General features: G+C 35.6%; 1 protein-coding gene and 1 long non-coding RNA gene across 7 annotated transcripts; one reads left to right on the top strand and one right to left on the bottom strand.

Moving 5' to 3' along the window:
- Window positions 1-36: 36 nt before the first annotated feature.
- LOC137241006 (probable phosphorylase b kinase regulatory subunit beta) lies at window positions 37-27,421 on the top strand. 6 transcript variants are annotated; one of them, XM_067768130.1, is made up of 16 exons: window positions 37-192; window positions 253-413; window positions 2,557-2,975; window positions 3,182-3,311; window positions 3,379-3,530; window positions 3,682-3,854; window positions 3,924-4,305; window positions 5,386-5,400; window positions 16,664-16,768; window positions 16,842-17,271; window positions 17,339-17,481; window positions 21,595-22,062; window positions 22,127-22,275; window positions 24,372-24,641; window positions 24,736-24,811; window positions 24,894-27,421. In XM_067768130.1, the coding sequence occupies exons 1-16, from the start codon at window positions 173-175 to the stop codon at window positions 25,086-25,088; spliced, it is 3,288 nt and encodes a 1,095-aa protein (XP_067624231.1). In that variant the 5' UTR covers window positions 37-172; the 3' UTR covers window positions 25,089-27,421. The 6 variants fall into 6 exon arrangements, 5 of the variants coding, with proteins under 5 accessions (XP_067624231.1, XP_067624232.1, XP_067624234.1 ...); XM_067768131.1 differs by lacking the exon at window positions 5,386-5,400; XM_067768132.1 differs by lacking the exons at window positions 37-192; window positions 253-413 and adding an exon at window positions 512-2,492.
- Window positions 9,476-10,272, bottom strand: LOC137241007 (uncharacterized). Its single transcript, XR_010949881.1, has 3 exons — window positions 10,001-10,272; window positions 9,745-9,940; window positions 9,476-9,688 (listed from the first exon to the last, which is right to left on the bottom strand). It is a non-coding gene; the product is annotated as an uncharacterized lncRNA (long non-coding RNA).
- Window positions 27,422-27,967: the final 546 nt, after the last annotated feature.

Here is a 27,967-nt window from a genome sequence, read left to right as displayed (position 1 = left end):
ATCAGCTGGTTGAGAAATTTGTGCAAATATGACTCATGGCGCAACGATACGATATGACTTTTATCAATGAAACCAAGGGTATTTGTGCCAATTTATAGCAGTTTTTCGTTTATTAGCTCAATAAAATTTAATTGCAATAAAAAAATAAAAAACTATATATCACGCAATTAAAATGCATGATCAACCAAAAACGTGAGTTTTCTTTATAAATTACACACAAATCAACAGTTTTTGTAGCATTCCTTTTATCAGGCTCCATGTAGCGATGCCTATGACAGGCAGTTCAGCGGCATCGGGAGCGCCTTCTTTTAGCGGAAGACAAGCCAGTCTTGAGGATATTAATTTAGATCAATTCCTGAAAACTTCAAACTATGAGGGCACAGTAAAACAATTGGATATTTATTATGGCGTTGGTAAGTAAATTAAGAGAATCGAAAAATATTTGTTTCAATTTGCCACGAATTGCCATTTGCATATGTTATATAATTCTTATAGAGGAACGTTGATTATTGCTGTGAGCTGTCAATAAGTTATTTTTACATACATACTGTAAAATTGCATGCCAATCGCGTCTTAACATGTTGCAATGTCGTTGTTTATTTGGTCGAAATTGAGAAAGAAAACTGATGATAATTGCATGTTGATTGTTCGCATTTGTTTACATTATTGTATTCGTGTATTTCCACGGAAGGCGTCAGTATTTAAGCGTTAAGTCAATGACCTGTGAAAAGGGAACGCCATGAAGCCAAAAAATACAAGCAGGTCCTCAGTGAACTCCACAAACAGGCGTCGGACCTCTATGTCACGAAGTGCCCGGTGAATCCTGTACTCAAAGAACAACACCCTAAACTTGCAGAAGAGGAACGCACACTCCCTAGGGAAACGCGAGTCACTCTAGCTCAACTTCGATCTGGATACTGTCCAGAATCAACCCCGACATACAAAATATATGCCCTGCTTGCAATGTGTCCCCACATGACACCAAAAATCTCTTCCATTGTAATGTGGAACCAACGCCTCTAACACCCATCTCATTATGGTCCACCCCTGTTGAAACAGCAAGTTTCCTTGAACTCCCGTTAGAGGTTATTGATGACAATTTGTGATCGGTCACACCTCTTGGATGGGGCGAAGCACTGCTACAACAACAACAACATAAGAAATACATTCGAGTTTACCTAGTCTATATATAGTTAGTCGCCGGTGTTTGAAAAGATGCGTCGGTCGATTTTCTTCAAACTTTCACATAAGTTGCATACACCTCACACGGTGGTTATTACATAGGTTTGGTTGCGATCGACGCACAGGCTCTCGAGATATAGGTCAAAACGTGGACCCGGGTACCCCTAGAATGTGTTTATCGGATATGGATATCAAATGAAGGCTGTTTATGAGTGCTTTAGTAGGGGGTAATTTTCATACCCCTACAGAGTTAGACGGAAAAAGCTTATTAAAATGTATGCAGATAGACCAAATTTATAAATAATTTGAGAATTGTCAATTCGTGATTAAGTTTCGCAATGATTGGTCAATAATAATGATTAATTGCCGCTTTTAGTGAAATTTTGTGTTATATTTAAATTATTTTGACTAACAGTTTAAAGCCTCATCGTTCAGTGTAGATGAAACCGGAAGTTGAAAAAGCAAAACCATTTAGCGAATGTTGCTCTTTGTATTATCAACCACATTTGGTCCCGCTCCATCGGTATGCATCCATTGATAGCCGTCGAAATAATTTAGACTATGTTACGGGTAGTCATTATTGCTGATTATTACAAACATTACCACATACTCAACTTTCACCACAAAAGAGGTGAATTTCTTCAAAAAGGCTAGCTGTAGAGCTCTTGTTGTGAATTAAGTGCTGATAAAAGTATATAAAAGCCTGGGTGGGAATCCTGATCAAATATATGTATACTTTCAATTTAGTTTGAAGAATTCAGAAGCTTCCAATTTCTTATTTGCTCGAGTTCTAAAAAGGCTATATCTTTTCAAGCAATATCATTGTTATATGGCAGAATGCAGAATTATCGCAAATCACAACAAGAATAAATATCGTATTTCCTTGTATAAGATCTGCAGGCTTAGAGCAATCATGTACCTCAATCGTTTCTGCATAGATTTATTAAGTCATCCTCAACCCTATTGTCATTCTCATCCTCATTCCCTTCCTTATCCAAATTTTCGTCCTTACCTCGTCCATTTCGTTTCGTACAATAACGTAAGATTTTTCGATTGGAGCTGTACCTATTTCACTTCGTGGAAACTATTAGTCTATGCAACCTAATTTCAAGGCAACCGCATCGTTAACATATTTTTTTCCATTTATCCGGAAATCCTATCCTACCCAAAGTTATGAGCTAGTCACGTACCAAATTTTAGGCAAATCACACCTATTGTGCTAACAAAGGGGACTCTAGTCATCATGCTTTTCATGGCTGGGAAGGAACTTTAGGGTTGACCTAAAAATTATAACTCTAGCAGCGATGCAGGTAACCTCACGCTCCTTTCTCATTAAAATGTTAAACAAAAATTTTCTCTCTTTATATTTTATAGTCAAAAGACAACTGCTTCGCTTCCAAAGCCCCATAACAGGCCTATTTCCCGTAATGAGCACCGATCACGAGGTTGGTTCTGTACGTGATAGCGTTTATTGTGCAGCAGCTATTTGGAGTTTATATCAGGCCTATCGACGCATTGATGATGATCGCGGCAAATCCTATGAATTAGGTCAATCTGCGGTAAAATGTATGCGTGGCATTCTACAGTGTTGGATAAAACAGGCACATCGTGTTGAAATTTTCAAGCAACGACAATCGAATCAATATGCTTTACATGGCAAATTTCATTTACATACTGGCGAGGAAATATACTCTGACGATGCTTACAATCATTTACAAATCGATTTGGTATCCTTGTATATAATTTTCTTAGTACAAATGATAACATCGGGGTTGCAAATTATTTATACGCATGTGAGTCTAGGGGAAAACCGAGGCTTTATTGGAAGATCGTCCGATTGTGGCTGCCAGTTCGAAAAGAACCATTCCAGTACATACGACAGCTCAGTTTGCAAATAATAACGCATCCTTTGTATTTTTTTTGAGATAGGGCAATCTTCCAAGCAGTTAAAACAATCTATACATTTATGATATAATATTGATATCACGTTTCTTTTTAGGATGAAGTAGCTTTTGTTCAAAATTTGGTTTATTATGTGGAACGCGCCTATCGTATACCAGATTTTGGCATGTGGGAACGAGGTTCCAAATATAATAATGGTACACCTGAAATACATGCATCGTCAATTGGTAATTTATATGTCTATAGTTACTGTAAATTTTAGCCGTAATTTTGAAATTTATGAAAATTTTGCAGGCATGGCCAAATCTGCTCTAGAAGCCATTAACGGTTGTAATTTGTTTGGAGAGAAGGGCGCCTCCTGGAGTGTTGTTTATGTTGATATTGATGCGCACAATCGTAATCGCAGTATTTTTGAAACTATGCTGCCAAGAGAATCAAGCTCGAAAGTATGTAAATATTGCTTATTTAAGAATTTAGTAAAAGCACTTCCTAAACGGCACTGCTCACTTTTCCAAAATTTTTAGATCATACACTTATTATATTAAGTATAATCTTAATAAGATTTATTTTTATAATTTTCTACTTTACTTCACACAGGGCGTTGATTCTTCGCTGTTGCTAACGCTATCCTTTCCCGCCTTTGCCTCGCATGAAGAACGTTTGGTGGAGCAAACAAAACATAATGTTATCACGCGTTTACGTGGCAAGCGTGGTTTTAAACGTTTTATACGTGATGGCTTTTTAAGTAAATTGGAAGAAAAGAATAGACGGTAAGCTTTAATTAAAATTAAAAAGTTGAGCTGCTTTATTTAAAACACTATTGTTCCGTTTCCTTACAGTTATTACCACATAGGCGAACTGAAAGATTTTGAAGGACACGAATGTGAATGGCCTTTATTCTATATACAAATGATAATTGATGGTGTTTTCAAGAGCAATCCCGAACAAGTTGAGGAATACCAAAATGAATTACGTCATTGCTTGTACACTGACGCCAATGGTGATCCCGTTGTTACCATGTACTATGCGCCAGATGATGGGGGTGAGGGGTCGTATATACGTTCACCCTCACAAACGCTTTATCTTTGGGGTCAATCGATGTTTATTATAGCACAATTACTTACAGCTGGTTTATTGCATATTAATGAATTAGATCCCATTCGTCGCTATTTGCCTAGCTATAATCGTCCGCGACGTGCTGGACGTTATTCAGCTTTTCAGGTAGGTTTATGAATACTGGTTCGCGTTGAGGCTTTGCTTACATTATATGGTACATATTTGCTAGGCTTTGCTTTATAACGAAGAAACTTAACTGACAATACTGTTTTAAACTATAATTCTTGTTAATTTAAAGCCAGGACCCACTTTCACTGTTTGTTAAAATTTGAATAAAATTGAACAATATAATAATTCGAAGTTATTTAATATTAATTTATAATATATATATATATATTTTTCATATAATACAATTGGCTGTTCTATATTTATATGCTTTATTTTTTGGTAGTATACCTTACAATCCCCCATGCAATATTCGAATTAACATGTAAATTGGTTACATAACACACGTTCGTACATATTGTTGTGACAGGGAAAGTCAATCGATGACAAACATACTGTAAGTCGTACTTCTTAAAATAAAATTAGTTTTTTCTTTTTTTCTCAGTATAAATACGTAGTAGCTATTCATGATTCAATCAAAAGAGGTTTGATCGACAGACACATTTTTTAACAATTGCAGCCATTTTGCTCCCAAATCGAATTGACATCCGTTAACTGTGTTGTTTCTTTGCGAATTTTCGAAAAATATTAGTAGTGGAAATAGGAAGCAATCAGTTTACAAATACCCGATAAGTACTTAACTGCATAATTCCTTAGAATATTTATTTTAATTTTATGATGAATTTATTAACTAGAACATACGAATCCTGAACCAATTTAAAATTCATCGTTCAACGTCAAAACTTCGACTATTAAATCGATTCACCTAAAAATGTCATTAGTAAATAACGGAGATGCCATAAGGAAACATACTCATTGGGCAGGTTAAGTTATTCAAGTAAAAGTCTATAACAGGAGTCTACTGCTAATATGCGTCCAAAAATATCGAAATATTATAAATCAATTTGAAGCCACTAAATCAAAGTTTTGTAGAAAAATATTTACTTTAAATTAAGACAATTTTAAAATTGTTTACCCGACATTACCCTAGCGAATTTTAGTATTATTGACCTAACTTGTTTATACTTTTTCTATATACCAAACGAAATTTTTTTTGTTTACTTTTTATTCCCTACATAGGCCAAACCGGGCACTGTAAGTAACAAAAGACGAAGAAGAAACCAAATGGGCTTTCGGTCCTTGCTTCCTTTTTTCTTTTTGTTTGCATATATTTTGTTGCAAAATTTGTTGTTGTTTCAATTTCGTTAGTTAACAAAATTTATGCATTAAGCAAAAATTAAATAAAAATTGGCTGAATGCATACATACAAACATTTACTTACAGACAAAACATCAAATGCATATGAACACAGAAATTAGTTAGCGATTTAATTGTGCAATAAAACTAACGATTCATTCTAAGTACAAACATACCAACAAACATTCATGCTTGAAATGCACATTTTTTAAATAAAAACAAAAACACTAAAATTTAAATTCCGTATAACAATCCTACTTATATTATTACAAATTAATTCAATTGTAACTAGAGATTGCGCGTCCCATTAATACTGGATGCTAAGGAGGTAATATTTTTTGCATAAAAACGCACATAAATACATACACCTATACAGTGGTGGACATATAATTAGAAATGTGCAAAGTTCATGCTTTTACTGCAAGTTATTCGCGTTAAGGCAGCGGCACAATGACATTTTTCATATAAATGCGTTTAACACAAGCACAAGCATTCCAGTGTATCCACCACAATCAACCAAGATGTTGCGTTTATAAATATGAAGGAACTTCAGACTTGGCAATTGAAGTTTATTTCGCCTTGCTCATTCACATACAAAATTTCGCGAAACGCTGTTATAAACATTCTCCCTATACAAAAAAAATACTGGCTAACATATTTTGTGTCGTATTCATTTGTTATATTTTAGTTTTTAATTTCGAAAAATGTTAGAAAAGTTACAAACGAGTGAGGAAACAAAATTCACATGCAAAGTGTGCCAGCACCCTTATCCAAATCAAATCCAACGAGTGAGGAAAAAAATTCACTTGCAAAGTGTGCCAGCACCCTTATCCAAATCAAATGTCAAATTCTTCTTCTTATACATTGCTTGCAACAAAAGTTTGCAAGTTGGGTACTTTTTCATGTCAGATAGTGCCAGTGTCGTTCAATCTACCTTTCCCCATAAAAATACGTGCAATCTACTCATAATGCACAAGATTGAGTTAAACGCATCTATATGAAAAACTGCTTATGTGGGCGTTTACTAAAACAGCTGTTTAAGAATGGGAGTATTTCCAGCTCCTAAATCAGACAAAGAGAGAGCGAGTATTAGACATGAAATTAATTGAGATCATGCATTCAAAGGCAGCTTTTATTTAGGCTCGATTGTTCAGGTAAAAATATACTCATATTACTCACCTTTTATGCATGAGGTCCAATGTCACAACACATGTTTTGTTTTAAAATTATCTGGAATTTACTCTGCCAATTCGTTTCTAATGCTAAGGCCACCACTGTATGTATTTAGTCTGATTAGTTAGTTAATTTAAGTTTTTATGCACCAACTATTTATTTGATTAATTTGTCACATTTGGCTATGAAACGGGAGAGCACATGACGGCTTTCCAAATTCTGACAACACCACAATCCAGAAAGGCCAAATTTCACACACCGACAAAGCAACATTTCAAAAAATCTTAAGTACCAACAAAACAGAATCCAGTCAAAGATTCTGCAATAATAAATAGAACATACATATAGTAACCTAGTTGGAAAATAATCTATGAAACCCTATACATAACCTGTTATTGTTGTTGTAGCGATAAGGTTGCTCCCCGAAGGCTTTGGGGAGTGTTATCGTGATGGTCCTTTACCGGATAGAGATCCGGTACGCTCCGGTAACACAGCACCATTAAGGTGCTAGCCCGACCATCTCGGCCACATTAAACCTTCAGGCCATCCCTCCCTCACCACCCCCAAGTACCATGAGGAGTTTGAGGTTGCCAGAGCCTCGTCTGTTAGTGAAACAGGGCCCGAATCGCCACATACGATCACGGATCGAAAACTATACGAAAGACAATTACGTGATACGTCAGACGTATGGGTCGATTGGCATTACCACATACGAAAGCTATCGTATCGTAATTCATTCTTAGTTCACAATATATTTTAAGGTCCACATCACTGTGGATTTTATTTTTATGTCACAATAGATGTGGAAATGTCAAAATATTTAAAAAATTTAATAAACAAACGAAATTTCAAAATGGATGTGCACTTACTTTTCTATATAAGTTCAAGCGATAGTGAGGAAGATGAAACAGTAGCACGGAGGCTACTTAGAGATAAAAGTGATCCTTTAGCTTTACCACAAACTGCGTAAGTATGTGGCAAATAAAGTTTTACAAGTATACAAAAATGTGTGCTCTGCAGATTCTTGAAACGATTTAGATTATCTAAAGAGGCTTTCCAGTTTGTACTTCATGCCTTAAATTTGAAGCAGTCGGATGCAAAAGCGGTGCCTCCAGTTCTACAACTAGCTGCCACATTTTCTCTTCTAGGAAGTGGCGGGTATCAGCATTGTGTCGGCAGTGATTATTTGGTTGGAATGTGCCAGAGCACTGTGTCAAAGATAACATCCCACGTTATTCTCGAAATGGAGAACAAGTTGTGTCCACAAAATATACAATTTCATTTAAACGAAACTTCGGAATGCAAGCAATGGTTTATGGATAAATACAAAATACCTGGAGGTAGGCAAACGTTCAATTACATTTATTAAATAAGTTTTTTAATTGAATATCTACTTTTACAGTCATCGGTTGCATTGATGGCACACACATCGGCTGGCAAAGACCATCTGTGGATGAGCATATGTACTTTAATAGGAAAGGATACCATAGTATCAACGCAATGATAGTGAGTTGTTGCTCATTTTCTTTATTCTTTGTACTAACTATATAAATATTTTGGCAGATGTGCGATCACACCTATAAAATTTTGGCAATCAACTGTCAGTACGGTGGTGCGGCTCATGATTCCTTCGTTTGGAGGCATTCAGATCAACGACGAGTATTGCAAGAGAGGTTTGAAATTAATAGGCGGAGCAATGCGTGGCTTTTAGGTACGACAGTGTTTGCTTTTTGGTTTTGGTCATTTCAACAGGTGATTCTGGCTATCCACTAGAGCCGTGGTGCATAACGCCTTACCGAAACCCCGCCGATGGCTCCAGTGAATCCGCATTTAATGATGTACACTCAAAAGCAAGATGTATCATCGAACGTACCATTGGTATTTTTAAAGGACGTTGGAGAATATTAGGGTATGGCAATAGGGGTAGATACCATCCTACAAAAGTGGCACGATTTGCCAATGTGTGTGCAGCTTTACATAATATCTGCATACAGTTCAAAATTGATTACAACGTACGAAGATATGAATCAGACCAAATCAGCGATGTTGACCCAGGCGAAGCCAACCATCTTACCACAATTGGTCAAACAATAAGAGACCAAATAAAACACTCTCTAATTAATTCCACGTAAAAATTAAGAAAAAACGATTTGTAAAAGCAAATGAATTCATTTAATTGTTTCTACTAAGTGCTAAGTATGTATGTTAAAATTAGAGATAAATGAAATCACTATTCGCTTAATTGCTAAAATCACAAAAATTAAAAAAATTCAGGTACAAACTTTGTTTTTACTAAGTGCTAAGTATGTATGTTAAAATTAGAAATAAAATAAATGAAATGACTATTCGTTTAATTGCTTAAAATCAAAAAATTAAAAAAATTCAGATACAAACTTGTTAAAGCTAACATAAAATTTTAATTTCTTCTTTTTCTATTTACACTTATTGCTAGAGACTCTAATTCTAAATTTTTGATTTGTAAATCAAGTGCATGTGATTCTTGATGCAGTTTATGCTTCTCCTCCTTAATGGTCAGCATCCTTTCATGCACTTGCAACAACCTCTCCTGCACCTGCACCAATCGGTCAATCTTCTCCCCCAAATCGCGCTGAAAATCAGACACTCTACTCAAATTTTGTTGGAGCAGGGACAATTTTTCGGCACTCTTACTTACTCGCCGTGGAGTATTGCACCGAGAGGTTACGCGCGGTGTAAGGGTAGTAACCGACCTAGATGGACCAGGTAAAGCGCTGGCTGATGCGCTGCTTGTTCCACTATCACTGTTGCTCTCATTATCACTATTTTCGGTGCTGCTTCTATGAGCGGGTGAATTGCCAAAAGTGCGAACGGTACTATTCCCGTCCACTGCGACCTCAAGTCCGGCTGCCTCTATAATCAATTCCTCAGTTGCACTGATGGGAATTTCATTATAAGGACCTCCTCCAGTTTGTCTTTTGGACAATTTGTTGTGGGAAAGCTTCTTCTTCGCCTGATATTTTTGATCTGCGAAAACCTACGAGCAAACATTTGTAAGTATCTTGGTTGCACTTTATATATATATATATATACCTTCCTCCACATTTTGGCGTCTTTTACTGGTGGCCCGTCAGCATTTAAACGCTTGGAAAGCTCCTCCCACAGTCTGTTGGACGTTGCTCTACCTTGTGCGGAATTGGGAAATTTGTTTTTCGCCAAGTTCGGGTGTTCCGCCATAAATTGCGCCATGCACTCCTTTTGGTTTGGGTTTAGCTTGTTAAAATTCGTCCTTAAATAATAAAATATAGTCCAACAATAATATAAACACATATTTTGAGAAATAACTTACATTTTCTCTTATATTTGTATTAAATTTTTGTATATTTATATATTTGTACTCGCTTTCGGTTGCCGGTTTGTAATCGAATAACAATACGAACGATCGAGTGCAATTGTCTCTCGTTCACGGTTGTCGCGATACCGATTTACGATCCACAAAGTACGTTCACGTATGTAGTAATCCCAAAAAGTGACATTTTACGTGACGGATCGTACGATCACGTATGTCATAATCCAAAAAACAAGTTTTTACGTGACGAGTTATACGATCACGTATGTGGCGATTCGGACCCAGGATTCGCCGCGGATAGGTGAGGTTGACAATTAGGTTTGGAGAAGCTATATATTGCGCTCGCAACCTGAAGGGTTGCGCTACACAGCCCCTTGAATCTGGTATTTTAGCCACCTCCTGCGACAGCCATACCTACCGCGGGTATATTCTGACCCCCTAACCCTCTGGGGGGCTATGCATAACCTGGGTCGTGTCTATGAAGTTGTGCCCTTTGGCAGAAAATACTGTTTAGTACTTAGACAAGCTCCAGGATGCTCAAAGTATGTTTGCTTTTTTACGGGCAATGTTTCTTTTATTCTTTAGATGACCTAGCTAGATTATTCAGTGCGTTGCTCAAAATTCTGTAAATGTGTGCCATGGGGCCTATCTATATTTTCCTATGTTATTTCATAATCTGGATGGATAGAAAATTCACTCTGCCTGGTTTTTCTACATTATTCTGGACCATGGCTTCCCGCTTCTATATTGCACATTCGCATACGCAATGAAAGCACAATTAGGCTATGGAATGCGGCCTCCTGTTATAGATGCTGCCTACGTAGAATATTTAACTTTAGGAAACCCATTTTTCTACTAGATTGTTATATATGATGTCCAGATGAAAATCAACAGAATATTCGACTGTTAGTGATGAGTATTCAATAAATACAATGGAAGTTCGAAAGAGCACTATATATTGTAAAAGCATACTTTGCAATTTCTACTGTCGAAACTTCAAAAACTCATCGATAATCTCTGCTGAAGCACAGAAACGTATCCGACGAACGCGTTCAAAAGGTCTACAAAGGGGGAAAACTGCCATAGGACTCACAATACTAAAAGCTTTAGTTGATATGATATGGCTCGATATCAAATTTTTATGGAGTATGGCGTAGATCGGTATATAGATCGAAGCCAAATAACGAATGGGAGCGTGACATGTTCATTGTAGACATCTCATAACTGTAATTTGAATCGCAATTACTGCAATTTACGACTTCAGCAATCGTAATCGTAGATACATTACATGCCAACCTAATAAAAATGCACTGTGGTTTTTCAACGCACGCACTTAAACGGCTTTTTTGCCCGAACCGAAATAAGCATGCGTTGCGACCATGGTATAAATAAAATAATTTAAAAAAAATTTTTAAGTTAAGCGGTTTTATTGAAAACAATACTTATATGAAGTAATAATAATACTAAAAGCTAGAAAATAATTAGGTAGGTCCTAGATACTAGTCATCACACTCCTCATCAATCTAGGGCGTTGATCAGACAATTAAATAAAAGCGTTGGACGTGTCAAATTTCTAAAAATGTGATTAGGGTTCAGTTGGTCTTTTATATGACTATCAATAGAAATTTACGCGTCCAACGCTTTTATTTAATTGTCTCATCAAAGCCCTAGATTGATGAGTGTGATGACTAGTACCTAGGACCTACCTAATTATTTTCTAGCTTTTAGTATTATTATTACTTCATGTAAGTATTGTTTTCAATAAAACCGTTTAACTTAACATTTTTTTTTTAATTTTTTTATTTTCAAGTTTTTAGTTTTTATTTAATTGCCTATTATTTCTCAATCTATTTAGTTCATTTAGTGACTCATTACTGCAAGGACTTTCCTGACAATTTGTTACAATCTAATTCCTCAATACATAATCCTTCCAAAGACTTTACTCGACTCTACGCCACGTATACTTGTCCCTCCTCCAACTCCAAGATATTTTGATGTCATTTCTGCCGGACTGTATGTAATATTTTTTCCAAATATGAGCCAAATCGGACATCATAGGTCGCTTTCTTTTCATGTATGTATTATGTGTTCCATATATGGACCAAATCGCACCACAAATACGACTTTTTTGAATATCTCGATCCTTGCGCCACCTGGCGGCGATTTTTTTCATAAGTCGCTTTCTATTGTATGTATTATGGTTTCAAATATGGACGAAATCAGACCACAAATACGATTTTTGTGCATATCTCGATCCTTGCGCCACCTAGCGGCGATTTTTTCATAGGCCGCTTTCTATTCTCTTATTTATTATGTATTCCAAATATGAGCCGAATCGGACCACAAAATCCGATTTTTGTGAATATCTCGATGCTTGCGCCACCTAGCGGCAATTTTTTTCTTATTATTGCATTGTCATCGGGTTCTGAACTATATTCCAAGTTTCAAGCTTGTAGCTTATCGTGAAGTTACTTAAATTTCAATTACAAAACTCGTGCCAGCCAGCCTGTCAAGTCAACCTAAATAAAACCGTTTAAAAAGAAGGTAGTTCCAATCAAAATTTTTTGAAGTATTTGGTAATTTTTGAAGTTTGTTGTTTTATTAGAAGCGTTACCATACCGTTATCGTTTAAGGCGAAATTGTGGTTTTTCGGGATGAAAATTTCCTTCAGGATGAAAATGCATTGGTCATCTGAGACAATAATAATATGCTTTAGCATGATTTATGTGCATACATATCGATTTAGAATACAGTAAAACATGCAATTTTATTGAAAAATAGTGGATAATGATTCATACATTGGTTAATGACTCATATCTTTATGTCAGCTTGACTTCTAGACAGAAATAAATACACGAAAAATCCTGTTGTCCTAGCATGGCCCTATTATCATGCCTCTACAGTGGATATTTATCAAGGCATGTTGAGAAAAAGTATACCTCCAAACTCTGCAGTGAGTGGTAGGTGGTTAATTTGTTACGTTTGTAGGACGCCACATCCATGTAAATGCTAAAAGGGCACATAATGTTTATAGGCGGGGCTTGCCCCAAGGTGACAGCTGGTACAACGGGCAAAGGAACTCTGATAACTAGTGGCTAACCTGCAGAGCTACAGGGCAATGTTCTCCCTAAAATATGATTTAACAATTGCCTCCTCAAGCGCTACGCTTGAATTATACAATAAATAAATAATGTGGACTTGTCGTCAATTTATCACCATTCAATTTCATTAAAATTGCGTTTAAGCATGCTAAATTCTTTAGAAATTGCGGTGTCGGTTCATAAGGACCTCCTTTGGCCAATCAATTGACAAACGTGTATGTTTTGTTAGCATGTTTTAGCAAACGTACGGACACTTATGAAGGCTTGATTTGTATACATCGATCCATGTTTCTTCCACCAAAGCAATTTTCGGGAGGTCGAAAAACTTATTAAAAACCATCTTTTCTAGACTGATATTTCGTATTAAAATATTTCTAATGCATTCGGTTCATCTTTTTTCCTTTTTTCGTAAATTCGTAACATTTTTCAATCTGATATGTTTGTTGAACTTGTCATTGTCCCCGCAAAAGTCAAGTGGCTAACGTCACACTTAATGGAACTACCTCCATTTTTTGTATCATGGTTGCGACAATGTAAAACATGTATGCAAACGTCAAACCAAAATGTCACGCGGAACAAAAATTGGAAATCGAGTTAGCTTTTTACGCAGTAAATTCAATTTCGGTTGCTCTCATACAATTTATATGTGCACGAGACATTTTTGACAGAAAACTGCCACAGTACGTTTTTATTAGGTTGGCTTGTTAAACTCTATATACATATAATCCTTATTGCCCAGATCTGATTTGACTTTACTGAGGACTGTATTCGTAATCTTTTTGTGATTGCCAGGGCTGCTCAAAAATTTCTATATTGAAGTGCAAATCACAATACATATACAAAATTATATGTACACTGAAACTTTTTTAAATGAAAAAAAAAAAAAAATGTATTTTAAATGTTTAAAGAATATTCATGGTCCCCTTAATGAATGAATTTTGAATTAAAATTTTTCTCAGTGCTAAAATATTTTTGAAATTTTTTTTTTGTCAATTTGGTACTGTAAATTTGAATAGCATACCGAAGTGCATGGTGGAACGATACAAGGTGGCAGCATGGTGACATACCTACAAACATAGCTAAAATTCCATACACTTTGTTTTTGTAAATTCGATGGACAAATGTCAAATGTCGTACTGCGCCGGAAGTTGATGTGTCAAATCAAATAAAAAAAGTTTATAATCAGCTGCCCCATGCTGCCACCTTGTATCGTTCCGCCATGCCGAAGTGCCTGGGCTTCATACGGAAGTGCTTTGTCTTTGCATTCATATTAATCGAATTTATGTATATGTGAGGGCATATGGGAGTGCTATGAAATTTTTTTATTCCTTTCATAAACATGAAATGGTATATTAACTTTGGTCCGATGTTTGTAACGTTGAGAAATATAGAAGATAGACTCACCATTAAGTATACCGAATTGATCAGGGCGACGAACTGAGTTGATATAGCCATGTCCGTCTGTCCGTCCGTCTGTCTGTTTGAACGCAAACTAGTCCCTCAAATTTTGAGATATCTCAATGAAATTTGGCACAAGGATGTATTTTTTTTTATATTAGACATTTGTCGGATCCGGTAGGATCGGACCACTATAACATACATATATCTCCCATACAACCGATCGTTCAGATAAGACGATTTGGGTCATTCCTGCCGCAATTTAGAAAGTATAAATGTGAAACTCGGTGATATATATTCTAATATATCATGGAAGATATCCTGAAAAAATCACTTTGATCGGAGCTATATATAGTATATATCCCATACAACCGATCGTTCAGATAGAAAGATTTTTGGCAATTTCTCCCTTAATTTCAAATATAAAAACGTTAAACTTGGTGATATTTATTCTAATATATCATAGCAGATTTCATGAAAAAAATCATTTCGATCGGAGCTATATATAACCATATATAACCATATATATAACCATACAACCGATCGTTCAGATAAGGGGGTTTTTTGCCATTTTTTTATTTTATATTTATCTTAAAAATCGTTTAGGTATGTACATCAGTTCACAATATATTTCTTATCTTATACATCCGATTATTTGGAGATTACGAACGGGATAAGATTATTGTTCAGCCCCATTCATGAAAGGTATGGAGTCTTCGGCACAGCCGAAGACAGTCCCGTCCTTACTTGTTTATATTTATAAGTGTAGAAGGGTGAGCAGCTCTGGTGATTGCAGTTCATACTGTATTTTTTCCACATTTTTTCTAGAATATGTAATTAGTTTTAGCCCCAATTTCGGCATTTTTAAATGTATTTATATTCATTTGTTTTAACGAAAAATTTGTTTGTTATTTATTAAAAAAATGAAGGATGTAAAAAGTAATTAGTAGCTCCATATTTTATGAATAACCAATTGTTTTATTATTTGATTAAGCATGCCAATTGAAGCACGTAACTTCCGTTTTTTACTTGAAATGTCTTTTTTATAATCTTTAAGTGACTTATCTAATTTTTTACGTTAGTTTCAGTGTTAAATGCCATTCACCCTTGCATAATTTCAATCTTATTTTCGTACATAATACCTGTAAAGTAAAATCTTGTAAAACTTTGTAAAATCTATGTTGAAAATAAGAATGAAATATGTACTTTGTCTCAACGAAAAAAAAAAACAACTAAGAAAATATTTTAACATTTTAGCCAACACTGTAGGAGTACCGAAACCATGGTTCAACTATATGATTGGCTCATCTCTACAGCTACAACATACCTTTGTTCAGATTGTCAAAATCTGCGTGTTGGTGTAGGAATGGAGAGAAAACATAAAACTTTATGCTGTGGGGAAATAATGCGCTAAATTATAAAATACTAATAAAATAACTTAGTGCTGTGAAACCATTTTTTTAATAAAAAATTCACCACGGTAGTAAATAATTGTCAATGCAGAGAACGTGTAACTAAAGAGAACCGCCAACAGAACGAATAGTGGGAAACAGTAAAGCGTCAAATCGCGGGTAGTTAATTCACCATTGGGAAATGTGGCATGAAATTCGTCCATTCTAACGTTAGAAAAATATTATTTTGGTATAATTTATAAACACAATTTAACTATTTCTAAACGTTTCAAATAACTCTTTTTGTGAAATTTCAACGAAAACACCGCGTCTTTTTGCTAATCTTCAAGTAGGTAATGTGGTGAATTACCTACCACCAGTTTGACAATTTCTCTTGCTGTGCGTCGTTGGTTATTCTCTACAGATTTACGTCGCTGGTCAATGTGTTTGTTACATTTTGCGTTTTCCATCTCCTTTTAACAATCCTATACCAGTGAAATGAAAAAAATAAAATCAGCTGATGAGATGAGCCAACCATATAATTGAGCCATCACCGAAACTAAATAGCTTCAGTTTAAGTTTGAATGGCATTTATGAATGTAGTTGTGTTCTAAAAAAAAAAAACAAACATTACTATAAAGCATTTAAAACTAATTTTGCATATCTTTTTTTCTTTTCAATTTAATTTTTTTTACATATTATTTGTTTATAGTGTAAACCTGCATTCTAATAATTAAATATGTTCTTTTCGCTCTTAAACAACAATCTAACAGGGTACTGCAACGGATTTGGTAGTTCAAATTGTGTTGATCGCCGAATCGCAACGCTTACAAGCAATGATGGCCACTTATGGTATACAAACTCAAACACCGCATGAGGTAAGTGCAACTATTTTATTGTTGTATTTGATTTGAAACATCAATTTTCAATCTTTCTAAAAAATCTCTTCAGGTCGAACCAGTGCAAATATGGTCTTCCACCGAATTAATAAAAGTTTACCAACACTTGGGTGTAGATAATAAACTTGGTCTTTCGGGTCGACCCGGTCGTCCTGTCGGCTCATTGGGCACTAGTAAAGTTTATCGCATATGTGGCATGACTGTACTTTGCTATCCACTCATATTTGAAGTATCTGATTTTTATTTATATCGTGATATGGCGCTCTTAATTGATGATATTAAAACGGAATTGCAATTTGTTGGTAAATATTGGCGTCTTTCAGGTCGTCCCACAGTGTGTTTGCTTATACGTGAAGAGCATATGCGCGATCCACAATTTAAGGAAATGCTCGATTTGCTGGCTATGTTAAAGAAAGGCTACTGTGATGGCATGAAGGTGCGCATTGGGCGTTTACAGAATTTAATAAGCAGTTCGTGTTTTGGTAAGAAGATATACTTTTACGTTTTTGTTTTTTTTTTTTGTTAATATTAACATTTTAACTCTTGCAGAGCATCTTGATTTTTTGAATCAATCAAATTTGCCTGATAATGAGAAAGCTTTTATGCAAATCAATCATGAATACATTGGTTATCAGTCGTTAACGGATGTTCCTAAAGCGCAATCTTACGTTGAGCAGAAAATTACTTTGGAAGTAAGTTTTCGAAATATGTGAATTTGCATATATGTGACCCGGCCTATGAAAAGGTGGTTTATGACTCAAGAAAAATGTTTCCACTTTTTTCTGGTTTCGATAGTTTTTGAGACGCTCTTTCACGTGGTGAAAACTAGAAAGTCATAACTTGCTTAGAAGTGTTCTGGAGATTATATTTTCATCCACTTCCATTTGACCTTCAGCTTGAAACAATGCTTGTAGTTCGTCCTCGTAATTGATACCAACATCATCATCATTCTCTTCGTTTTCACAGAAATATGTTTGAAAAACCTCACACACACGTCCTACTCGTTCAGCATTGCTTTTAAATCTGAGCGCTCGCACGATTTTTTTTCGGTCAGAAACTGGTTTGTGCTTTGCATTGAAAAAAACATCGGTCTTTATATACACACACGAACTTATCTCATTTATGCTCTTTTGCCTTTTTTGGTTGCCTTTTGCGCATGATTGTTCATAATGCAAAAGAAAAACTACTAAGAAACTGAACAAACACATTGTTTATCTTTAACAGCTGTTTCTCGCAATTTCTTTTTTGAGTCATAAGCCACCTTTTCATAGGCCGGGTCACATATACTGGGTATATGCTGACATAAATAATATAAATGAATTCGAATATGCGACAAAATTACTTTTTTTATTGATATTGTACCAAACCAATTTTGATATGGAGGTTGATCCATGAACAAAACATTAATTTCCCAGTTTTTCGAAGCCTCCAGAACATAGATATTATCTCTTATATTATCTACTCCAGCGGGTTAGGGGGTTAGAATATACCCGAGGTAGGTATGCCTCTCGTAAGAGGCGACTAAAATACCAAATAGATTTAAGGTGTTGTGTAGCGCAACCCTTTCAGGTTGCCAGCGCAATATATAGCTTCTCCAAACCCAATTGTCAACCCCACCTATCCGTGGCGAATACTGTTACATTAACATCCGAGGCTCTGGTGACCCCGAACTCCTCATGGATCTAGGGGGTGGGAGGGCGGTATGGCATAGAAGGTAACATGTGGTCATAACAAATTGTTCTCGGGCTTAGTACCGGAACGTACCGGATCTGCATCCGGCGAAGGACCATCAACATCGGTAACACTCCCCAAAACCTTCGGGGAGTGTCCTTAGCTCTACAACAACAACATAGATATTATCTTTTGAGGTTCGAAATTGAACCTTTCCAAACTTATTAATTTATTGTATTTAAAAATTTGAAAAGCAAAAATGTAGGTGTGGTCTGACTTGCTTTCTTATTTGAATTCTATAGATTTTTTTCTTTTCAAGCTAATATAACAAGTATTTGAACGGTTCAAAAGACCGATCTTCGAAAAAATTTAGAGCAATAAATTATATTACACCAAAAAGTTGGCGGATATGGTAATGTGACACTTGAACATGAATCGAATATACCATTCGAATTATCATAGTTAACTCTGGCTCAGCGCTCACTTCAAAACCGGAAAAAAATTCAATGGGGTTAAGTTTTTTTTGAGGTTATGGTTGAACCGGTACAAACTAGGCTTATGCTGATGGCGGGTTCGGATTAAGCGTATCAAAATGTCTAGGAATACATGTACCGCATCTCCAGATCCGCCAACTTTTTTTTGGTTGCTACGGAGTTTGTCGCTTTAAATTTTTTTGAAGATGGAAGCTTATGCAGTTCCTATAAGAAATGAAAGCAGACCACAACTGCACAATAATTTAATAATATATACTCGTATGAGGAAGTAAGTGTCCAATTTCAAACTTCGAATGCCAATATACTTATTTGGGAAGCTTAGTTCGAAAAACTAGCTTATAGAACAATCTCCACAAAAAAATTAGAAAACTCCTTAAATTTGTTTGAAGAACGCGCTACCTCATATCTTATATGTGTTATTCAATATATGTTCAGACGAGATAGATCATTTTTCAAAAGAATTCTGAGATAGAGCGATTTTGAGCAAAATTCTTGATTAGAGCCGTTTTCACAAAAATTACGTGTTATCCGGCTATCGTGCGAAATATGTATCTTAAACACTTTCGAGAAATGAGTTTCCCAAAATATATTTATCTTGAGGGTGCTTAACGTTTACTTTGCACCCAAAACTTAAATATCCTATTCTTATTTTTATACTCAGTTGAGCAGAGCTCACAGAGTATATTAAGTTTGATTGGATAACGGTTCGTTGTACATATATAAAGGAATCGAGATAGATATAGACTTCCATATATCAAAATAATCAGGATCGAAAAAAAATTTGATTGAGCCATGTCCGTCCGTCCGTCCGTCCGTCCGTTATAACGATAACTTGAGTAAAGTTTGAGGTATCTTGATGAAATTTGGTATGTAGGTTCCTGAGCACTCATCTCAGATCTCTAGTTAAACGACATCGGACTATAACCACGCCCACTTTTTCGATATCGAAAATTTCGAAAAACCGAAAAAATGCGATAATTCATTACCAAAGACAGATAAAGCGACGAAACTTGGTAGATGAGTTCAATTTGTGACGCAGAATAGAAAATTAGTAAAATTTTGGACAATGGGCGTGGCACCGCCCACTTTTAAAAGAAGGTAATTTAAAACTTTTGCAAGCTGTAATTTGTCAGTCGTTGAAGATATCATGATGAAATTTGGCAGGGACGTTACTCCTATTACTATATGTACCCCTAATAAAAATTAGCAAAATCACAGAAGGACCACGCCCACTTTTAAAAAAAAATTTTTTTAAAGTAAAATTTTAACAAAAAATTTAATAACTTTACAGTATATAAGTAAATTATGTCAACATTCAACTCCAGTAATGATATGGTGCAACAAAATACAAAAATAAAAGAAAATTTCAAAATGGGCGTGTCTCCGCCCTTTTTCATTTAATTTGTCTAGGATACTTTTAACGCCATAAGTCGAACAAAAATTAACCAATCCTTTTGAAATTTGGTAGGGGCATAGCTTTATGATGTTAACTGTTTTCTGTGAAAACGGGCGAAATCGGTTGATGCCACGCCCAGTTTTTATACACAGTCGTTCGTCTGTCCTTCCGCATGGCCGTTAACACGATAGCTTGAGCAAAAATCGACATATCTTTAATTAACTTAGTTCACGTACTTATCTGAACTCATTTTATCTTGGTATGAAAAATGAACGAAATCCGACAATGATCACGCCCACTTTTTCGATATCGAAAATTACGAAAAATTAAAAAAATGCCATAATTCTATACCAAATACGAAAAAAGGGATGAAACATGGTGAGGTAATTGGATTGGTTTATTGACGCGAAATATAACTTTAGAAAAAACTTTATAAAATGGTTGTGACACCTACCATATTAAGTAGAAGAAAATGAAAAAGTTCTGCAGGGCGAAATAAAAAACCCTTAAAATCTTGGCAGGTATTATATATATAAATAATTAGCGGTATCCAACAGATGATGTTCTGGGTCACACTCTGGTCCACATTTTGGTCGATATCTAGAAAACGCCTTCACATATACAACTACTACCACTCCCTTTTAAAACTCTCATTAATACCTTTAATTTGATACCCATATCGTACAAACACATTCTAGAGTCACCCCTGGTCCACCTTTATGGCGATATTTCGAAACGGCGTCCACCTATAGAACTAAGGCCCACTCCCTTCTAAAATACTCATTAACACCTTTCTTTTGATACCCATATTGTAAAAACAAATTCTAGGGTCACCCCTGGTCCACCTTTGTGGCGATATCTCGAAACGGCGTCCACCTATGAAACTAAGGATTACTCCGTTTTAAAATACTTATTAACACCTTTCATTTGATACCCATATCGTACAAACGCATTCTAGAGTCAACCCTGATCCACCTTTATGGCTATATCCCTAAATGGCGTCCACCTATAGAACTATGGCCCACTCCTTCATAAAATACTCTTTAATGCCTTTCAGTTGATACACATGTCATACAAACACATTCCAGGGTTACCCTCGGTTCATTTTCCTACATGGTTATTTTCCCTTATGTTGTCACCATAGCTCTCAACTGAGTATGTAATGTTCGGTTACACCCGAACTTAACCTTCCTTACTTGTTATTACTGTAAACTGACTTAACTCATTTTTCATATTCTTTGTAGCACTTCAAACACAAACCAACACATGAAATCATCGAAACAATGCGTCGCACCGAATCGGTTTATTCTCTATGTCAACTGTGGGGAATCTTACTGGAGCGTGAAGGTCCCAATTACGAGGTGAATGGCTTGAGTGTAAATAAAGCACTCACACAACTCTATCATCGTGCTGGCTCGTTACGTTATTGGCGTGCGGTGCGTTATTGTTCCTCACTATTACATCATATAGTCGATTCGATTAGTCCTTTCATAACAACAGTATTAGTGAATGGCAAGGAATTAACTGTGGGCGTTATTGGACAAAAAGAAACAAATTTCGATAAACCAATGACACCGGCTGAAATTAAAAATGTTATGTATACAACTGTGCAGCCTTACAATGTAATACAGGCAGTGTTGCAGCAGGAGGTAGTTTTATATTGTGGACGTTTGATTGGCACAAATCCTTCCATGTTTAGGGGTGTGTTGAAGGTCAGTCGGATAAAATATTAGTTTAATATTTTTTTTTACTATTTCTTAAATAATCTTTTATTAGATACGCATTGGCTGGGTATTGGAGGCAATGCGTTTATATTTGCAAATGTCTGGACAGGAATCGATAGATTTGGAAAACCTTTCACCGTATCAAGTGCGCATACTTTTGCAAAAAGTTTTCACTGTGAGCGAATGGGCAGCTGAGGAAAAGTAAGTGCGCGCACGATCTTTAAAATATAATGGCAACAAGAACAAGTAAGGAAGGCTAAGTTCGGGTGTAACCGAATATTACATACTCAGCTGAGAGTTTTGGAGAAAAAATAAGGGAAAAAACCATGTAGGAAAATGAACCTAGGGTAACACATTCCAGTGTTTGTATGACGTGGGTATCAAATGGAAGGTATTAAAGAGTATTTTAAGAGGAAGTGGGCCATAGTTCTATAGATGGACGTCATTTAGGGATATCGCCATAAAGGTGGGCCAAGGGTGACTCTAGAATGTGTTTGTATGATATGGATATCAAATGAAAGGTGGTAATGAGTATTTTAAAAGCGAGTAGCCCTAACTTGTGTATGTGAAGACGCTTTCGAGATATCGACCAAAATGTGGACCAGGGTGACCCAGAACATCATCTGCAGAGTACCGCTAATTTATTTATATATGTAATACCACGAACAGTATTCCTGCCATGATTCCAAGGGCTTTTGATTTCACCCTGCAGAACTCTCCATTTTCTTCTACTTAATATGGTAGGTGTCACACCCATTTTACAAAGTTTTTTCTAAAGTTATATTTTGCGTCAAAAAATCAATCCGTATTTGGTATAGAATTGTGGCATTTTTTCATTTTTCGAAATTATCGATATCGAAAAATTTCGCCCACTTTTATTACCAAGATAAATTGAGTTGAGATAAGTACTTGAACTAAGTTTAGTAAAGATATATCGATTTTTGCTCAATTTATCGTGTTAACGGCCGAGTGGAAGGACAGACGGTCGACTGTGTATAAAACTGGGCGTGGCTTCAACCGATTTCGCCCATTGTCACAGAAAACAGTTATCGTCATAGAAACCAAATTTCACTGGGATAAATATAAACCAAATTGCACAAGGTAAATTTTTGTTCGACTTATGGCATTAAAAGTATTCTGGACAAATTAAATGAACGCCCATTTTGAAATTTTCTTTTATTTTTGTATTTTGTTGCACCATGTCATCACTGGAGATGAATGTTGACATAATTTACTTATATACCGTAAGATATTAAACTTTTTGTTAAAATTGGGCTTTTAAAACATATTTTTGTTTTTAATTAGGCGTGTTCTTCATCCAATTTAGCAAATTTTTATTTAGCACACATATAGTAATAGGAGTAACGTTCCTGCCAAATTTCATCATGATATCTTCAACGACTGCCAAATTACAGCGTGCAAAACTTTTAAATTACCTTCTTTTAAAAGTGGGCGGTGCCACGCCCATTGTCCAAAATTTTACTAATTTTCTATTCTGCGTCATAAGGCCAACCCACCTACCAAGTTTCATCGCTTTATCTGTGAGCTCTGCTCAGCTGAGTATAAAAATTTACAAGCAAGAACGGTTACATAAATCTTAACTTAGCTATAACGATTTAAAATATTAAAACCTAACACACGTTTCGAAAATGGAAGACATTTTTTATTGAAAATTAAAACTTGTGTATTAGAATTTTAAAAAGAATCAGCCCTTACAGAACATAACATCGAAGCCTGAGTAGAATATCATCACGTTACGCACATGAGATCGAAAACGCCTTACTTCTAATTTTGTTTGATGAATTTCAGAATATTCTTCAAAAACGCTCTATTCAATATTTGATTGAAGAACGCCCTATCAGAGTTTTTTAATTTAAGTTTGTTGAGATAAAGCGATTTCAAACGGAATTCGAGATAGCTTGATATTCCACTCAGCAGTCAAAACTGTAGTTTTTTTTCCTCAACAGATATTTCATAGCGCACGGTTTGTCGTCGGCTAAGCAGGAGATCGCTCTAACCTCTGAAAATGTTTTAAGTCACCCAATGGCTAAAGAAATGGGTATAAAACTAAACCAATTGTTTTGAATATATTGATTTATAAGCAAAAAAGTCAGCCACAGATATTAGCTTACTAAGTCCAAAATTTTAACCATACCTATATATTTTTGTTTAAAAAATAAAAAATTAAGTAATAATGTAGCGCAGTCATTCTTTTGTTAGTAGGTTGACCATAAATAAAAATAATCAGCACTCATTACTTTGCTCAAGAGAAAAATTAATATAAATTATCCTTTCAGACTCACCACACTGCAACGACGCCAGCTGGAGGGTTGCCTCTGTCGTGTACCTAAACATTTTTATAATAAAATTTGGGAAATTTTACAACGCACGCAAGGTATAACAACACAAGGACATCTCCTACCCACCGTACCAACACTAACAAATATGAGTCGTGGTGAAATTACATTCTCTCTGTTGGTTGAAGAGACACTTATGTGCATTGACTGTCCCGAACGGCGACAAATTACTGTAGAACTATTGTGCATTATCGCTACGATATTGAATCGGTGAGATGTTCTTACAAAAATGTATAATTTGCTTACCTTTTTTCAGTTTTCGTTTGGTAAAATAAACTTAACACTTGCTAAATATTCTCCGCAGCAATCCTGAATTACATTTCAAACAAGCACTTGATATAGATGATATACTCATTGAGGCATTTTCTATGTACTGCAAGGTATGTTTTCTATACTTAATATTTAAGCCGTTTTCTAAAGTTAAAATTCGCATTATTTTTTCGCCTTTTGCTTTTATTTCAGGATAACAATATCGAGCGTAAGAATGACAATGACATGACTTCCTTCTACGCTCTCGTTTATACCGAAACAACTGGTTATCTTGCTCGCGCTGCTGTCAATAAAGTTCTACAAGGTGGTGCTTTATCAAAAATGGGCGAAATTAGCTTTACAAATGGCGGCAATAAAATGAATGATGACACTTGTCGTGTTTCTTAAAAGGAAGGAAATCTTTGTTAGTGGTTTTCCGCCGTGTGCCAATGTTATTAGTTTTAAATTTCAATAAGTTTATATAATTGTATTCCCTTATTTATATGTATACGTATATCATATCGACTGCTGAGTGGAATATCATATTGTAACGATTTTAGAGAATTTCGCTTATTCCAAACCTTCTGCTAACGTTCGAATCGCTAAACTGTTGAATAAATTACTGCAATATTCAATAATGAAAAATGGTCTTTATTACACTACTTTGAAAGTACTTCTCCTGCAAAGTCTCGTTAGATTTTTGGTAGCGGTTTTGCAAATCTATTTGGTAGATCTGTTTCCTATGCTCGCTTCCGTAACGTCTCTCGACAGCGGCCATCAATGTTTCATAACTGTTCCGTTCGTACTCTGGAATTGTCTGTAAGGTTTCAGCTGCAGGCCCTTTCAATGCCACGAACAGTACAGCAACTTTATCTTCAGTATTCCAGTTGTTCACTGCTGATGTCTTCTCAAATTGAAGCTTAAAGACCTGGAAAGGAACAGAGCCGTCAAAAGATGGTGTTTTTACCTTCGGATTGCTTGCTGAAACAGCTGGGCGATTAGTTGTAACTGCTCCATACGACATTTTAATTGATCTACTTCTGCCTGAAATTGAGCCATTTTTGCATCCTGCGTTTCCAGTTTCCTGTTGTAATATTTCTGCCGACATTTCAGATATACGTGCCTCTTGCGCTTCCAATTGAGATACCATATATGTCTTTTGGTCTTCCAGTTGAGATGACACTTGCGGCGTCATTTCCGAAATACGCGCCTCCTGTGATTCCATCTTGGATTCCATATATGTCTTCTGTTCTTCCAGTTGAGTTTCCATCTTGGATGTTACTGTCGACGTTTGTGCAGATATTGAAGCTAATATCATGTTCACGTCTGTGTTCACCATTGTCTGCGGTGTTTCATTTTTCTCCTCCAATACTCTTCCACGTTCTAATTCCATTGCCTCACGTAGTCGTGCCTGAAGTTCGAGTTTATTGCCGTTTGTATTCAATCCACAGCTCTCCAACTCTTTCCTCAGTTGCTGGATCTTCAATTTACTCCACTTTACCATGTCCTTGTTGTACTCTGCAACTCTGGAATTTATTCAACAATTCCTCTTCTGACACCAATTGTAACGAATTTAGTGAAATTCCACCTATTTGCAACCTTCTGCAAACGTTTGAATCGCTAAACAGTTGATTAAATAACTCCAATATTCAATAATGCAAAATGGTCTTTATTAGACTACTTTGAGAGTACTTCACAATAACTCTTACTTCACAACTAATTGCGTGTTTAAATCAAACTGCTTACTGACTACTCAGCTTGTGCTGCTTTTATACTCTCTGTTGCCTTGTCCGCATATTTCTCCAAATGTCTAGACGTTTCTCCTTCTAGAATCTACTACTTGGTTACCAGCTGTATGCATGTGTATTTGTAGTTTATAGCCTCTCGCATAGCGATATGCGTGTGTATATGTGAGTACTACTTCGGCTGATGATTACATGTGTTTGCGAGTATCTCTTCGTTGCCTCGTATGTACATATGTGTGTAAATGATGATTGATTTGTTTACGTACCAAGTGTAACAGCTTGCTTTATTGTTGTTGTGCCTTTATTTAATAACCGCTTAGTGATGTGAGTATCACTTAGTGATACTAATATTCTAAACTCCACATCCCAGAATTTGAAGAACGCTTCATCTCTCAAAACGCGCTTTCTGAAGTTAAGTTCAATATACTTCGACATCGGCTGGAGCGTTTATGAAAAAAATTACATGATTAGGCGTTCATCAACTAAATTCTAAGCTAGCGCCCTTTTTGAAATAAACTCTGAAACAGGGCGATATTCAAAAGATTTCTGTGAAGGGTGTTTTCGATGTGATATTCCACACAGCCCTTATGCACTTTATTGAAATTGCAGCTATTAGTATTTTATCTTTTTGTTAGTAGTTCATTTTCATAAAATTGTTTTTTCTAAAAGTCCATCAAAATTTTTGCAGATGTAAACCTCCTTTTTTTAACTTTTCGCAACTATTTACCTAATGATATTATATTTTACTTGAAAACTTGTATTACGTTTTTTTGTAACTATTACCTTTTACTTTAGCTATAGAATATTTTTTTATTTATGTAAAAAATTCATGACTTAAAGTGATTTCATATGAAAATTAAATGTAAATAACACCGATTTTGTATGTTTGCACACATAGTTATTATTGCAATAACATACACACAACATATATGTATGTTATTTTGAAATTTATAAAAATGTTAAATATAATAAAAAATTTTATTATTTTAACTAAAATTCGCTACATGTTTTTAAGCTACAAAAAAATCAAACAAATAAGAATAGAGCCCAAAAATTTCTGATGACAGACGGAAATTTTCAAGGCCGAAGAAAGTCATGTAAGAATGCAACCAGGATTTGGTAACCGCTGTGTGAAGAGTACTTAGATTATGGAGAGAAAATTTCTGTGTCCTCCTAAATGAGGGCATCGTTGCAGCTAAAGCTGAAAGGAAGTTGCTGTACTTGAGCCCACAGTCAGATACAATGGAATAAGTCTTGCCCTACTCGACTATGAGTAGGTACGTATAGCAATACCAAGATGGAAGAGCTACAAAGCCTCGACCGCAGATGAATCTTTGCTCAAGACATTAGAATGGAGATATTGCAAACAGACAATTATCGCATATCAACATATGTCGGCTCCCACAACAAATTCAGAAAACAAAAATTCAGAAACATATTTTTTCAGAAAACATTAGTCAGAACTCTTTTTTCAGAAAGCCAAAATTCAGAAGCCACAACTCCGAAACAAAAATTGAGAAATCAAAATTCAAAAGTCATTAG

The sequence above is a fragment of the Eurosta solidaginis genome, chromosome 2, assembly GCF_040869045.1.
Source record: "Eurosta solidaginis isolate ZX-2024a chromosome 2, ASM4086904v1, whole genome shotgun sequence".
NCBI classification, from domain to species: domain Eukaryota; kingdom Metazoa; phylum Arthropoda; class Insecta; order Diptera; family Tephritidae; genus Eurosta; species Eurosta solidaginis.
This window is presented reverse-complemented; position numbering and strand designations above follow the sequence as displayed.